Consider the following 16,544-nt stretch of genomic DNA (forward strand, 5'->3'; position numbering starts at 1 on the left):
TAAACGAACACAAATATGTTAAGCATATCCCTAAGCACATCGTTTATGAGCGCTTGGAACACCGCTGGGGCGTTGGTCAGGCCGAAGGGCATCACCAAGTATTCATAGTGACCAGTAGGCGTGTTGAAAGCGGTCTTCCACTCGTCACCAGGTCTGATCCGCACAAGATGGTATGCGTTCCGCAGGTCAAGCTTAGTGAAAACAACTGCTTCCTGGAGCAGCTCGAAGGCTGTGGCCATAAGGGGTAGCGGGTAACGGTTACGGACGGTTATGGCATTGAGTCCCCGGTAGTCGACGCAAGGACGTAATCCACCGTCTTTCTTGGCCACAAAGAAAAACCCTGCTCCCGCCGGGGAGGTGGATGGACGCATGAGGCCTGCTTCCAGAGCGTCCTTGATGTAGGTATCCATAGCAGCTCGTTCGGGTGGAGATAGGGAAAAGATCCGACCCCTGGGGGCAAGTGCCCGGAAACAGGTCGATGGGGCAATCGTAAGATCTATGGGGTGGTAGCATGGTGGCCCTCTGTTTGCTAAACACCAGTTTGAGGTCATGGTAACACTCGGGAACTCGGGTCAGGTCGATGGATTCTAAAGACTTGGGAGTAGAACTCGGGGAATTCTGGAAAATACAAGTAGCTTGGCACGTAGGACCCCACTGCTTGATAGTGCCCACAGACCAGTCGATGTGAGGGTTATGGCTGTGAAGCCAGGGGTATCCAAGGACGAGAGGGAACTCGGAACAGGAGATCAAAGGAAAGTTCATCAATTCCTGATGTTGTGAAACTGAAAGTCGCAAGGAGGTAGTGACATGAGTGACAAGTCCAGATCCCAAAGGGCTTCCATCCAATGTAGTGACCCTCATGGGTTCACTTAGAGGTTCAGAGGGAATGCCATTCTCCTTCACCCAGACACCATCCATGAAGTTACCTGCGGCTCCAGAGTCTACCAAGGCTTGAAGGTGAAGCTTGTGGTTGTCCCAGGAGAGGGTGACTGGAATGAGCAGACGGGAGTTGGACGGATGGGAGGAGGTTATGTTTCCCGTTACAGTTCCCCCCGGTCTGTACGGGACAGAGCGTTTCCCTGGAGCCCGGGACACGTGGAACGGAAATGGCCCGGTTTGCCGCAATATAGACAGCGTCGCTCCCTCATCCGGCGGTCTCTCTCAGTCTGGGAGATGCGTCCAATCTGCATGGGTTCCGATGGAGCCAGCGAGGATAAAGGTGGGGACTCGGAGCTGGGACTGATAGGGGCTAGAGGTCTACGGTTGAGTTCTCTCTCTCTCAGACGCTGGTCAATGCGTGAGGCCAACTTGATCAGGGACTCGAGATTGTCCGGTGGTTCCCGAGTGGCCAGTTCATCTTGGATAGTGTCGGAAAAGCCTTTCAGAAAGCACACCGTGAGCGCCTCGTTGTTCCAGCCACTTGCTGCTGCCACCGTGCGGAACTGGATGGCATAGTCCGTCACGCTGCGCCAACCTTGGTGGAGAGTCAGGAGCTGTTTTGCTGAGTCAGAACCACTGCTTGGGCCTTGAAACACTCGTTTGAATTCCTCAGCAAAGGCAGAGTAGCTGGCACAGCAGGAACTATGGGCATCCCACACAGCAGTAGCCCAGGCCAGGGCTTTTTCCGACAGCAGGGTGATGATATAAGCGATCTTAGACCGGTCGGTGGGAAACGACGAGGGTTGTAGCTCAAAGGAGAGAGAACATTGGGTGAGAAACCCTTTACAAGCACTTGGATCACCTGAGAACCGTTGGGGAGGTGGAAGACGAGGTTCAGCCAGGGGGTTAACTGCCATGGGTACGTGAATCTGAGGTACTGGGACGGGAACTGTTGCCGGGGTAAGACGATCAGATATTTGCTTAATGGAAGTCAGCATCTCCGACAGAAGATGAGAATGTCTAGCCATTAAGGCCTCTTGCTGAACCAGGGCGGCTTCGTGGCGTTGGACAGTCTCCTGGTGGTGGGACAGCATGGCAAAAAGGTCCTGGGAACTGGCTGCCTCTGGGTTCATTTTTGGCTCTGTGTTTCTGTCAGGACCCGGTTACGAAACCGGGTCTCCGGTGAGAGAAACAGTCACTTAACCAACTGAGCCACGAATAGTCAGCAGAACCCAGAAGATGAGGCAGACACAGCAGTACTTAAGACGGTGTATTTAATAAAGTAAAAAGGAGAAGTCCTTCAATACAAAAATGGCAAATCCAAAAGGTGGTAGGAATAGCACAAAAAAGCCTCAAGAGATACTCAAAAACAAAAACAGAATTCCACAAGAGCATCCACCGGAATCGACAAGAATACACAGAACACTAGGGCTGGGTGCTAACATACAAACACAGAGCACAGAACTGAGGGAAACTAAGGGTTTAAATACAATCAGGGAAAACGAGGCACAGGTGCAAATAATAATGGGGAACAAGGGAAAAAACATAAGGTCAAAAAGCACAATGGGGGCATCTAGTGACCAAAACCCGGAACAACCCTGGCCAAATCCTGACAAGACCTCCACAAGTCTGGTTCATCCTTAGGAGCAATTTCCAAACGCCTGAAGGTACCGCGTTCATCTGTACAAACAATAGTACGCTAGTATAAACACCATGGGACCACGCAGCCGTCATACCGCTCAGGAAGGAGGCGCGTTCTGTCTCCTAGAGATGAACGTACTTTGGTGCGAAAAGTGCAAATCAATCCCAGAACAACAGCAAAGGACCTTGTGAAGATGCTGTAGGAAACAAGTACAAAGTATCTATATCCACAGTAAAACAAGTCCTATATAAACATAACCTGAGAGTCTGCTCAGCAAGATAGAAGCCACTGCTCCAAAACCGCCATAAAAAAAGCCAGACTACGGTTGGCAACTGCACATGGGGATAAAGATTGTACTTTCTGGAGAAATGTCCTCTGGTCTGATGAAACAAAAATAGAACTGCTTGGCCATAATGACCATCGTTATGTTTGGATGAAAAAGGGGGAGGCTTGCAAGCCAAAGAACACCATCCCAATCGTGAAGCACGGGGGTGGCAGCATCATGTTGTGGAGGTGCTTTAATGCAGGAGGGACTGGTGCACTTCACAAAATAGATTACATCATGAGGAAGGAAAATAATGTGGATATATTGAAGCAACATCTCAAGACATCAGTCAGGAATTTAAAGCTTGGTCGCAAATGGGTCTTCCAAATGGACAATCCTTCACCAAAACAGTGGTGGGGTGAACCCATTTGTAATTGTTTCAACTGCAGATTGCCCCTTTAAGATAATTGTTTGCAGCCATACATGATGCTCATGGAAATGCTGTGTTGTACATCAAACTTTGGTCAGTTTTAGAGTAAGGGGTAGTAAGGGCAGTGTTGTGTAATTACAGTTGAGTCACTTACATGCTCTTCTCTAAGGCACTCCTCCTCTCCTCCTCACTGTCAGCCGCTGATGATTGGCTGGGGGTGTTGTCCATCAATACCGAGACGTTGTCATCTGGATAGACATTGGTGGACTGAGTATCCTGGTCAAACAGATGGGACAGGGAATAGGGTTATGATATAAGCTGTGGTCCGTTGACAATCTGAAGATAGATAGAGAGAGAGAGAGAGAGAGAGAGAGAGAGAGAGAGAGAGAGAGAGAGAGAGAGAAGGGTAAAGTGGAGGGACAGAGGGAGAGAGAAAGATGGAGGCAATGTGTTAGATAGATCAAATAAGGAAGAGGGAGGCAGGGTGAGGTAAAGAGAGAAGGAGAGGCAAAGTGAGAGAGAGAATGGGAGGATAATGATGCAGGTCGCCAAGGTGACCAGGGAGGGAGGGGGAGCAGCCAGACACTATGGACCAGAATGAAGGGGATCTCACTGTCACTAATAATGGTGTAAGGCAGGGTTTCCCAAACGAGTTGGTTATTTTTATAAGCCAAGACAAAGTTTAGGAACTCTGGTGTTGGATGTGGTGAAGTCACCATGAAAAAGAAGAAAGGGAGAGAAAGAAAGAAGGGGAAAGGGGGAGGTAGAGAGGGCTACAGACCAGCTCAAAAAGAACATCCAATAGTCAAAGGTTAATGAAATACAAATGGTATAGAGTGAAATAGTCCTATAATTCCTATAATAACTACAACCTAAAACTTCTTACCTGGGAATATTGAAGACTCATGTTAAAAGGAACCACCAGCTTTCATATGTTCTCATGTTCTGAGCAAGGAACTGAAATGTTAGCTTTCTTACATGGCACATATTTTACATGGAACATATTGCACTTTTACTTTCTTCTCCAACACTTTCTTTTTGCATTATTTAAACCAAATTGAATATGTTTCATTATTTACTTGAGGCTAAATTGATTTTATTGATGTATTATATTAAGTTAAAATAAGTGTTCATTCAGTATTGTTGTAATTGTCTTATTACAAATAAATAAATAAAAAATCGTCCGATTTAATCGGTATCGGCTTTTATGGTCTCGATATCGGCATTGAAAAAAATCATAATCGGTTGAGCTCTACTCTCTAACCTACTGATGTTACATTTGCAAAAACCTTGGTTAACATAGAGATTCTGGGAACATCAGAAGGTGGGGGGAAATTAACTACATTCTGGTAATCCGAACAATTGAACATATGTCAATTTGGTTGTCATCTGAGACATTCTAATCAATGATAAGATGACATAAACTCTACAGTGGAAAGTCTACACATCAGAGTTATCAGATTCACATTGAATTGTTGTTCAATTTAAATGTTTGAATATGAAATTATTCGTGATGGGATGAAATGTGATTTTAGCTTCTAAAATGTAAGACAGGGCTCTGCTCAATCAGTGGCCCGCCCCTGTGAAGGGACATGGGCTATTAAACTTTTCAAACACGCCCTCCTCTCCCTTCCTATATAAGCCCTTGACGACCATATAACCTTCTGTTCCGAGGATGTAGGACGACGGTCCTATGTCAGAATGGTTCAGATAATAACTACAGAACAAAGCCAACATCAGCGTGAGCTTTGGTTGCGAATGTTATGAACTTTGAACTCTTATTCACTACAGAAGTGATACCTCCTAGCCGTTGAGTTAGCAACAGCAGATGCAGCGAGGGTTAGGAAGGAACAGACAGAGTATACCATCTATCACCCAACAATGTTACTACAACGTATCCAATTGACAACCAGAGACATTCTTCAAAGGACTCGGTTTGGCAACACGGCCTTCCATCTACCACCAACCTACCAAAGCGCAGCTCAGAGTAAATATTTATTGTATTTTCCTTTTCCAAATGGGCGGTAATTTAGAATGCATAAGTGTATTTACGTTAGCTCAGCTTCTCCCTTTGTTCCTCAGTCTTCCCGCTCTTTCACTCAAACCCAGCCCTTTTCTTTTGTGTAACAAGCTGTCATATCTGTTCCGCCCGCTAGGGACGTTTTCCTTTATGATGTAATTTGCAATCAAGGTATAATTCATTCTTTGTATATGTAATTCTGTGTGATTAGTTATGTATTTAGTAAATAAATAATTAAACCCAATTTTGTATTGCTGATTCAATTTGTTAGCCAGGGTTCGTGAAGATAACCAAGAATTTACAACTTTCAGATGAGACTGAATTAAGGTGACGACTAATATTGACTGCTATTGATGTAAAATATTACTAGGTCTTTAAGAGTTTATTCTGAAGATAACAGCTCTATAAATATTATTTTGTGGTGCCTGACTCTCTAGTTAATTACATTTACATGATTAGCTCAATGCTTGTGTCAGCAGTAACATACACTCGTATGCTTGTCTGAACACACAATGTCTTGTTCTTGTTCAGTGTCATGTTCATTGGCTACAGTCTTCCGATCGGCATGTACATCATTTTAGAATAGTGGATGTCAACCTATTTACGCCTGGCCAAGCATAGACACCAGAGGAGGCTGAGAAGTTTGGTGGGAGGGGCTATAGTAGGATGGGCTCATTGTAATGGCTGGCGTTCCATTTATTCCATTCCAGCCATTACAATGAGCCCATCCTCTTATAGCTCCTACCAGGAGAATGCTTCCTGCCCCAACTCATAGTGCCAACTGTAAAGTTTGGTGGAGGGTGAATAATGGTCAGGGGCTGTTGCTCATGGTTCGGGCTAGGCCCCTTAGTTCCAGTGAAGGTCAACAATGACTTTCCAGACAATTCTGTGCTTCCAACTTTGTGGCAACAATTTGAAAAAGGCCCTTTCCTGTTTCAGTATGACAATGCCGGCAGGTAGCCTAGTGTTTAGAGCGTTGGACTAGTAACCGAAAGGTTGCAAGATTGAATCCCCGAGCTGACAAGGTAAAAATCTGTCATTCTGTCCCTGAACAAGGCAGTTAACCCACTGTTCCTAGGCCGTCATTGAAAATAAGAGTTTGTTCTTAACTGACGTGCAAAGTGAAAAGTGTCCTTACAGATATGGTTTGCCGGGGTCATTGTGGAAGAACTTGACTGAACAGAGCCCTGACCTCAACCCCATTGAACACCTTTGGGATAAATTGGAATGCTGACTACGAGACAGGCCTAAACCCTCAACATCAGTGCCCGACCTCACTAATGCTCTTGTGGCTGAATGGAAGCAAATCCCCTCAGCAAAGTTTCGACATCTAGTTGAAAGCCTTCCTGAAAGAGTGGAGGCTGTTGTAGCAGCAATGTTCCAACATCTTGTGCAAAGCCTTTCACAGAAGAGTAGAGGCTGTTATAGCAGCAAGGGGGAGACCAACTCCATATTAATGCCCATAATTTTGGAATGAGATGTTCGACGAGCAGGTGTCCACATACTTTTGGTCATGTAGTGTATATGGGCTTTTATTTCCCATCAACTTCTGCAAATGTGTCCTTTCACTAAAGCTGCAGAGCACACAGTGTGTGTGCGTGTGGTTGTGTTGATGTGTATACTTCTCTGTGTGTGGTGTAGGGGGCGTGCTACGCCACTGCTTATAACTATCAGTTAAGTAGAACTATAAGACATTTAAGATGTGTCAAATAAATGTTATCCAGCTCAGGGCTCCAGCTGCGCATTTGGTTTGCTAGCGTGCTAGCTAGGTGTCGAGATGTCAAGATCAGTTTTCTTTGGTACAGCAGATACATTCAGTTCCCTCCTGGATCAAGATCCCTGTTGCCTAAAATAGGTTTGTGTGCTGTATAATAACAGAGTATACCCCGGTATGGTACAGAAACGGTATGATGGTATTAACATCTGCAGCAGAGCTCTACCCTGGCTGACAGGTCTCCAGGCCTCCAGCAGAGCTCTACCTTGGCTGACAGGTCTCCAGGCCTCCAGCAGAGCTCTACCTTGGCTGACAGGTCTCCAGGCCTCCAGCAGAGCTCTACCTTGTCTGACAGGTCTCCAGGCCTCCAGCAGAGCTCTACCTTGGCTGACAGGTCTCCAGGCCTCCAGCAGAGCTCTACCTTGGCTGACAGGTCTCCAGGCCTCCAGCCCTCCAGGCCTCCAGCAGAGCTCTACCCTGGCTGACAGGTCTCCAGGCCTCCAGCCTTCCAGCAGAGCTCTACCTTGGCTGACAGGTCTCCAGGCTTCCAGCACTCCAGGCCTTCAGCAGAGCTCTACCCTGGCTGACAGGTCTCCAGGCCTCCAGCAGAGCTCTACCCTGGCTGACAGGTCTCCAGGCCTCCAGCAGAGCTCTACCCTGGCTGACAGGTCTCCAGGCCTCCAGCAGAGCTCTACCTTGGCTGACAGGTCTCCAGGCCTCCAGCAGAGCTCTACCTTGACTGACAGGTCTCCAGGCCTCCAGCAGAGCTCTACCTTGGCTGACAGGTCTCCAGGCCTCCAGCCCTCCAGCAGAGCTCTACCCTGGCTGACAGGTCTCCAGGCCTCCAGCCCTCCAGGCCTCCAGCAGAGCTCTACCCTGGCTGACAGGTCTCCCTGCCTGCTTGACATGAATCACTACCAGATGTTCTCTGTATCTGGTAGAACCCCACAGGAAAGATACACACACAGCTCTCTTTCTACGCGCCCCCTTCACTCCTCTATTGTGCTTGTTTCGTTTATCTACACAGAAGCCAACTTTAAATCTGTAAGAGTTTTAATAAAAGCTGAGAGCATGGTGTTCCTGTTGTTTATGCCTTATTGAGGTGTAGGTAGGGTTTGTGTGTGTGTGTCTCTCACTCTGTCTGTCTGTCTGTCTGTCTGTCTGTCTGTCTGTCTGTCTGTCTGTCTGTCTGTCTGTCTGTCTGTCTGTGTGTGTGTGTTGTCTGTCTGTCTGTCTGTCTGTCTGTCTGTCTGTCTGTCTGTCTGTCTGTCTGTCTGTCTGTCTGTCTGTCTGTCTGTCTGTCTGTCTGTGTGTGTGTGTGTGTGTGTGTGTGTGTGTGTGTGTGTGTGTGTGTGTGTGTGTGTGTGTGTGTGTGTGTGTGTGTGTGTGTGTGTGTGTGTGTGAGAGAGAAGTGGAGGGGGTGTTCTAAGAAGTCGTAACTTTTTCTCTTCCTTTCCTGAAAGAGAAACAGTAAATCTGTCAAAGGAGGGGAGGAAGGAGAGAGAGAAAGAGAGAGATGGAGAATGACAGTGATAGAGGGAGAAGAATAGGAGAGAGGGAGAGAGAGACCCTGAGATGACTGACCTACATACTTTAATACCTATTTTTCTCTCTCCCTCTCTCCCTCTCTTTCCTCTCTTCCCTCTTCTGGCAGTACAGACTGAACCAGTGATCTCCTTCCCTTCTCTCCCATCTGTCTCTGACTGTGTAATCCTGCCATCAGAGCCTTATGACTGGCTGCTATAATGAACTGCAGGGGAATGACCCCCTCCCTGGGTCATGTTCAGTAGGGCACACTGTAACAAAACATTTGGAAATCTGTGTTGTTATTGGAAAAGTTCAGATATAGCTCCCTTGTTCCACTCGATTTCAAACCCTTTTATCAACACTGACCCTGGTAAGAGTCCAGTAGGAATGAGCGCTGGCTCTCTGATGTGTTTTGTCATAGTGTTCACTATCCAGGCCCCCTTACAACCCTGTTCTCTGTTCCAAATGCCATCTATACCATTTGCTGTTGCCGTTCACACAATTCCAATTGTTTGATGTGTAAATGAAAGAGCAAAGCCATTGTTTGGACTCATTTCCTGGAACAGTAGTCATCTTCCATTACAGTTCTCCTCTCAGTGCCATTTTCTTTTTATCTGTAGGGATTTTCTTTGTAGTATGTTAATGCATCTATCACACAGAACCCTGACTACTCTGTGTCCCAAAAGGCACCCTATTCCCTGTATTCCCTGTTGATTGCCCCCCATCTAGCTTCAGAGTTTGTTCTGTTAGGTGACCTAAACTGGGATATGCTTAACAACCCGGCAGTCCTACAATCTAAGCTAGATGCCCTCAATCTCACACAAATCATCAAGGAACCCACCAGGTACAACCCTAACTCTGTAAGCAAGGGCACCCTCATAGACGTCATCCTGACCAACTGGCCCTCCAAATACACCTCCGCTGTCTTCAATCAGGATCTCAGCGACCACTGCCTCATTGCCTGTATCCGCTACGGTGCCGCAGTCAAACGACCACCCCTCATCACTGTCGAACGCTGCCTAAAACACTTCTGTGAGCAGGCCTTTCTAATCGACCTGGCCCGGGTACCCTGGAAGGACATTGACCTCATCCCGTCAGTTGAGGAAGCCTGGTCATTCTTTAAGAGTAACTTCCTCACCATTTTAGATAAGCATGCTCCGTTCAAAAAATGCAGAACTAAGAACAGATACAGCCCTTGGTTCACTCCAGACCTGACTGCCCTCGACCAGCACAAAAACATCCTGTGGCGGACTGCAATAGCATCGAACAGTCCCCGCGATATGCAACTGTTCAGGGAAGTCAGGAACCAATACACGCAGTCAGTCAGGAAAGCTAAGGCCAGCTTCTTCAGGCAGAAGTTTGCATCCTGTAGCTCCAACTCCAAAAAGTTCTGGGACACTGTGAAGTCCATGGAGAACAAGAGCACCTCCTCCCAGCTGCCCACTGCACTGAGGCTAGGGAACACGGTCACCACCGACAAATCCATGATTATTGAAAACTTCAACAAGCATTTCTCAACGGCTGGCCATGCCTTCCGCCTGGCTACTCCAACCTCAAATCAAATCAAATCAAATTTATTTGTCACATACACATGGTTAGCAGATGTTAATGCGAGTGTAGCGAAATGCTTGTGCTTCTAGTTCCGACAATGCAGTAAGTAATCTAACTAACAATTCCTAAACTACTGTCTTATACACAGTGTAAGGGGATAAAGAATATGTACATAAGGATATATGAATGAGTGATGGTACAGAGCAGCATAGGCAAGATACAGTAGATGGTATCGAGTACAGTATATACATATGAGATGAGTATGTAAACAAAGTGGCATAGTTAAAGTGGCTAGTGATACATGTATTACATAAGGATGCAGTCGATGATATAGAGTACAGTATATACGTATGCATATGAGATGAATAATGTAGGGTAAGTAATATTATATAAGGTAGCATTGTTTAAAGTGGCTAGGGATATATTTACATAATTTCCCATTCAATTCCCATTATTAACGTGGCTGGAGTTGAGTCAGTGTCAGTGTGTTGGCAGCAGCCACTCAATGTTAGTGGTGGCTGTTTAACAGTCTGATGGCCTTGAGATAGAAGCTGTTTTTCAGTCTCTCGGTCCCAGCTTTGATGCACCTGTACTGACCTCGCCTTCTGGATGATAGCGGGGTGAACAGGCAGTGGCTCGGGTGGTTGATGTCCTTGATGATCTTTATGGCCTTCCTGTAACATCGGGTGGTGTAGGTGTCCTGGAGGGCAGGTAGTTTGCCCCCGGTGATGCGTTGTGCAGACCTCACTACCCTCTGGAGAGCATTACGGTTGAGGGCGGAGCAGTTGCCGTACCAGGCGGTGATACAGCCCGCCAGGATGCTCTCGATTGTGCATCTGTAGAAGTTTGTGAGTGCTTTTGGTGACAAGCCAAATTTCTTCAGCCTCCTGAGGTTGAAGAGGCGCTGCTGCGCCTTCTTCACGATGCTGTCTGTGTGAGTGGACCAATTCAGTTTGTCTGTGATGTGTATGCCGAGGAACTTAAAACTTGCTACTCTCTCCACTACTGTTCCATCGATGTGGATAGGGGGGTGTTCCCTCTGCTGTTTCCTGAAGTCCACAATCATCTCCTTAGTTTTGTTGACGTTGAGTGTGAGGTTATTTTCCTGACACCACACTCCGAGGGCCCTCACCTCCTCCCTGTAGGCCGTCTCGTCGTTGTTGGTAATCAAGCCTACCAACCTCGGCCAACAGCTCCGGCCCCCCCGCAGCTCCTCGCCCAAGCCTCTCCAGGTTCTCCTTTACCCAAATCCAGATAGCAGATGTTCTGAAAGAGCTGCAAAACCTGGACCCGTACAAATCAGCTGGGCTTGACAATCTGGACCCTCTATTTCTGAAACTATCCGCCGCCATTGTCGCAACCCCTATTACCAGCCTGTTCAACCTCTCTTTCATATCGTCTGAGATCCCCAAGGATTGGAAAGCTGCCGCAGTCATCCCCCTCTTCAAAGGGGGAGACACCCTGGTACCAAACTGTTACAGACCTATATCCATTCTGCCTTGCCTATCTAAGGTCTTCGAAAGCCAAGTCAACAAACAGGTCACTGACCATCTCGAATCCCACCGTACCTTCTCCGCTATGCAATCTGGTTTCCGAGCCGGTCACGGGTGCACCTCAGCTACACTCAAGGTACTAAACGACATCATAACCGCCATCGATAAAAGACAGTACTGTGCAGCCGTCTTCATCGACCTTGCCAAGGCTTTCGACTCTGTCAATCACCATATTCTTATCGGCAGACTCAGTAGCCTCGGTTTTTCGGATGACTGCCTTGCCTGGTTCACCAATTACTTTGCAGACAGAGTTCAGTGTGTCAAATCGGAGGGCATGCTGTCCGGTCCTCTGGGAGTCTCTATGGGGGTGCCACAGGGTTCAATTCTCGGGCCGACTCTTTTCTCTGTATATATCAATGATGTTGCTCTTGCTGCGGGCGATTCCCTGATCCACCTCTACGCAGACGACGCCATTCTATATACTTTCGGCCCGTCATTGGACACTGTGCTATCTAACCTCCAAATGAGCTTCAATGCCATACAACACTCCTTCCGTGGCCTCCAACTGCTCTTAAACGCTAGTAAAACCAAATGCATGCTTTTCAACCGATCGCTGCCTGCACCCGCATGCCCGACTAGCATCACCACACTGGATGGTTCCGACCTTGAATATGTGGACACCTATAAGTACCTAGGTGTCTGGCTAGACTGCAAACTCTCCTTCCAGACCCATATCAAACATCTCCAATCGAAAATCAATTCAAGAGTCGGCTTTCTATTCCGTAACAAAGCCTCCTTCACTCACGCTGCCAAGCTTACCCTAGTAAAACTGACTATCCTACCGATCCTCGACTTCGGCGATGTCATCTACAAAATTGCTTCCAACACTCTTCTCAGCAAACTGGATGCAGTTTATCACAGTGCCATCCGTTTTGTCACTAAAGCACCTTATACTACCCACCACTGCGACTTGTATGCGCTAGTCGGCTGGCCCTCGCTACATATTCGTCGCAAGACCCACTGGCTCCAGGTCATCTACAAGGCCATGCTAGGTAAAGCTCCGCTTTATCTCAGTTCACTGGTCACGATGGCAACATCCATCCGTAGCACGCGCTCCAGCAGGTGTATCTCACTGATCATCCCTAAAGCCAACACCTCATTCGGCCGCCTTTCGTTCCATTACTCTGCTGCCTGTGACTGGAACGAATTGCAAAAATCGCTGAAGTTGGAGACCTTTATCTCCCTCACCAACTTCAAACATCAGCTATCTGAGCAGCTAACCGATCGCTGCAGCTGTACATAATCTATTGGTAAATAGCCCACCCATTTTCACCTACCTCATCCCCACAGTTTTTATTTATTTACTTTTCTGCTCTTTTGCACACCAATATCTCTACCTGTACATGATCATCTGATCATTTATCACTCCAGTGTTAATCTGCAATATTGTAATTATTCGCCTACCTCCTCATGCCTTTTGCACACATTGTATATAGACTCCCCTTTTTTTGGCTACTGTGTTATTGACTTGTTAATTGTTTACTCCATGTGTAACTCTGTGTTGTCTGTTCACACTGCTATGCTTTATCTTGGCCAGGTCGCAGTTGTAAATGAGAACTTGTTCTCAACTAGCCTACCTGGTTAAATAAAGGTGAACTAAAAAAAATAAAAAAAATAAAAGTAGTGCACTATGTAGGAGATAGTTTCCGTTTGGGAAGAAGTCTTGACAAACCTTCCTCACTGGACTGCCTCCTATTGATGAACTCTGAGAGGACCTTGAGTTCATCTAGGTGTGTGTGTCTGCGTGTGTATCTGAGACCGAGAAACTATGTTTGATCAGCCAAGCCCAGCAGCGGTGGTGGTGATCTAGGATCCTTCGGACGTCCATACTCTAAACCCTAACATTAACCCCTACCCTTAACTTAACCATAACAACAACCCTTACCTAAAGGTGAATCACTTTTAGCCTACCTTTACTTTTTAAAAAGTAAACTTCAATGGGGGGTAGGGACGTCCCAAGGAGTCCGGATAGAATGGACCCTGAGATGTTTCATACCCAGGTTTGTCTCAGGCGCCATGGAAACGAAGCCTTGTGTTGTACCCATGTCACCTACCGGTCTGTTTTTCCTCAGAGGAAATCATTAGACTCTCCCCTGTCCCCATATACACTGAGCAGCAACAGCTAAAGCCTTCTATAGATTATCAATAGAGTGTTTCATCAGTTCATCAGTCCGATTGATTGTGTTTTTTTATGGTTGGATAACTTGACTGTGTAATCTGTGACCATGTCAATAAGATTGTATGTCTGTATCTACCGAGTTTAGCCTCTGAGACCTAGGCATTTGCTCAGGGGCCTAACACCAGTTGTCAGGTTTCAGGCAAGGTTTGTCAACATGCAAACATGGTTTACTGAACCACTTCTGTTACACAGGGCTGTGTGTTGGGACAGACTCGTGTGTGTGTGTGTGTTTGTTTGTTCGTTTGAGTGTGTGTGTGTGCGAGGGCTGTATGTGTGTCTGTGGTTTGACTCACCTGTGTGTAGGCAAGTGCAATACAGCCCTGTAGTGAGTCAGACAAGTAGCTGGGAGAGTTTAGGGTTGCTGAGGAAAGCTCCTCAGGACTGGCCCACCTATACCTGCACTCCTACAACACACACACACACACACACACACACACACACACACACACACACACACACACACACACACACACACACACACACACACACACACACACACACACACACACACACACACACACACACACACACACACAGAGGGAGAACATCATTACTCAACATAACACAACAACATAAACATCAACATCACATTAAATCCTTGCAACACTGTGAGAAACATCCCCAGGAGTAAGATAGCGGAATCACCATCTCCAGGGCTGTTATCATTATAACTAACTAGCATCGCGACTGTAATCACACTGTGCCTGTCCACCACGTGCACACCATGTGTGTAAACTATGGGTAAATCATGTAGCAGTCAACTGTGTTGGTATTCATTGGTGAGGTACTGTACTGTCAATGGGATGCGGTTGGGCAAGCTGTTGGTAGATACAGTGCCTTCCGAAAGTACTCGGCCCCCTTGAACTTTGCGACCTTTTGCCACATTTCAGGCTTCAAACATAAAGATATAAAACTGTATTTTTTTGTGAAGAATCAACAACAAGTGGGACACAATCATGAAGTGGAACAACATTTATTGGATATTTCAAACTTTTTTAACAAATCAAAAACTGAAAAATTGGGCGTGCAAAATTATTCAGCCCCCTTAAGTTAATACTTTGTAGCGCCACCTTTTGCTGCGATTACAGCTGTAAGTTGCTTGGGGTATGTCTCTATCAGTTTTGCACATCGAGAGACTGAAATCTTTTCCCATTCCTCCTTGCAAAACAGCTCGAGCTCAGTGAGGTTGGATGGAGAGCATTTGTGAACAGCAGTTTTCAGTTCTTTCCACAGATTCTCGATTGGATTCAGGTCTGGACTTTGACTTGGCCATTCTAACACCTGGATATGTTTATTTTTGAACCATTCCATTGTAGATTTTGCTTTATGTTTTGGATCATTGTCTTGTTGGAAGACAAATCTCCGTCCCAGTCTCATGGCTTTTGCAGACTCCATCAGGTTTTCTTCCAGAATGGTCCTGTATTTGGCTCCATCCATCTTCCCATCAATTTTAACCATCTTCCCTGTGTCTGCTGAAGAAAAGCAGGCCCAAACCATGATGCTGCCACCACCATGTTTGACAGTGGGGATGGTGTGTTCAGGGTGATGAGCTGTGTTGCTTTTACGCCAAACATAACGTTTTGCATTGTTGCCAAAAAGTTCAATTTTGGTTTCATCTGACCAGAGCACCTTCTTCCACATGTTTGGTGTGTCTCCCAGGTGGCTTGTGGCAAACATTAAACAACACTTTTTATGGATATCTTTAAGAAATGGCTTTCTTCTTGCCACTCTTCCATAAAGGCCAGATTTGTGCAATACACGACTGATTGTTGTCCTATGGACAGAGTCTCCCACCTCAGCTGTAGATCTCTGCAGTTCATCCAGAGTGATCATGGGCTTCTTGGCTGCATCTCTGATCAGTCTTCTCCTTGTATGAGCTGAAAGTTTAGAGGGAAGGCCAGGTCTTGGTAGATTTGCAGTGGTCTGATACTCCTTCCATTTCAATATTATCGCTTGCACAGTGCTCCTTGGGATGTTTAAAGCTTGGGAAATCTTTTTGTATCCAAATCTGTCTTTAAACTTCTTCACAACAGTATCTGGGACCTGCCTGGTGTGTTCCTTGTTCTTCATGATGCTCTCTGCGCTTTTAACGGACCTCGTGAGACTATCACAGTGCAGGTGCATTTATACGGAGACTTGATTACACACAGGTGGATTGTATTTATCATCATTAGTCATTTAGGTCAACATTGGATCATTCAGAGATCCTCACTGAACTTCTGGAGAGAGTTTGCTGTACTGAAAGTAAAGGGGCTGAATAATTTAGCACGCCCAATTTTTCAGTTTTTGATTTGTTAAGAAAGTTTGAAATATCCAATAAATGTCGTTCCACTTCATGATTGTGTCCCACTTGTTGTTGATTCTTCACAAAAAATACAGTTTTATATCTTTATGTTTGAAGCCTGAAATGTGGCAAAAGGTCGCAAAGTTCAAGGGGCCCGAATACTTTCGCAAGGCACTGTATTTACACAGAAAAGGTAGTTGATCTCAATCTTATATGTAGATATTTGCTTAGGAATAGTAATCTCTTTAACTAAGACCATCGCCAAAACTAAGACAGTTCTGCAGAGTTGTTCTGCCAAGAAACAGAGGAAGGCTCCACACCACTCTCTCACTTGAATATATTGCTTAGTTAATTTCAGATGATCTCATTTTGCTCTTTTGTAGCTTTGGCAACTATGTGTGTGTTTTCCATACCTGTTTGCTCCTCTCAGCTTTGCACACTCTTGACATTATCTTAAACAGCTTCACCTGGAATGCTTTTCCAACAGTCTTGAAGGAGTT

At 46.1% G+C, this 16,544-nt stretch overlaps 1 protein-coding gene across 2 annotated transcripts in view; it reads right to left on the reverse strand.

Annotated features, from left to right (window-relative positions):
* LOC135504018 (rho guanine nucleotide exchange factor 25-like) overlaps positions 1 to 16,544 on the reverse strand; it is a 105,452-nt gene that overhangs the window by 22,281 nt on the left and 66,627 nt on the right. For both annotated transcript variants that reach the window (XM_064922263.1, XM_064922264.1), the window contains exons 3-4: positions 14,054 to 14,164; positions 3,371 to 3,492 (exon numbers count right to left, since the gene is read on the reverse strand). In XM_064922263.1, the coding sequence (XP_064778335.1) occupies positions 3,371 to 3,492; positions 14,054 to 14,164 (233 nt within the window). The remainder of the gene's footprint in view (positions 1 to 3,370; positions 3,493 to 14,053; positions 14,165 to 16,544) is intronic.

This window comes from Oncorhynchus masou, chromosome 18 (assembly GCF_036934945.1).
Source record: "Oncorhynchus masou masou isolate Uvic2021 chromosome 18, UVic_Omas_1.1, whole genome shotgun sequence".
In the NCBI taxonomy this organism is placed as follows: Eukaryota; Metazoa; Chordata; class Actinopteri; order Salmoniformes; family Salmonidae; genus Oncorhynchus; species Oncorhynchus masou.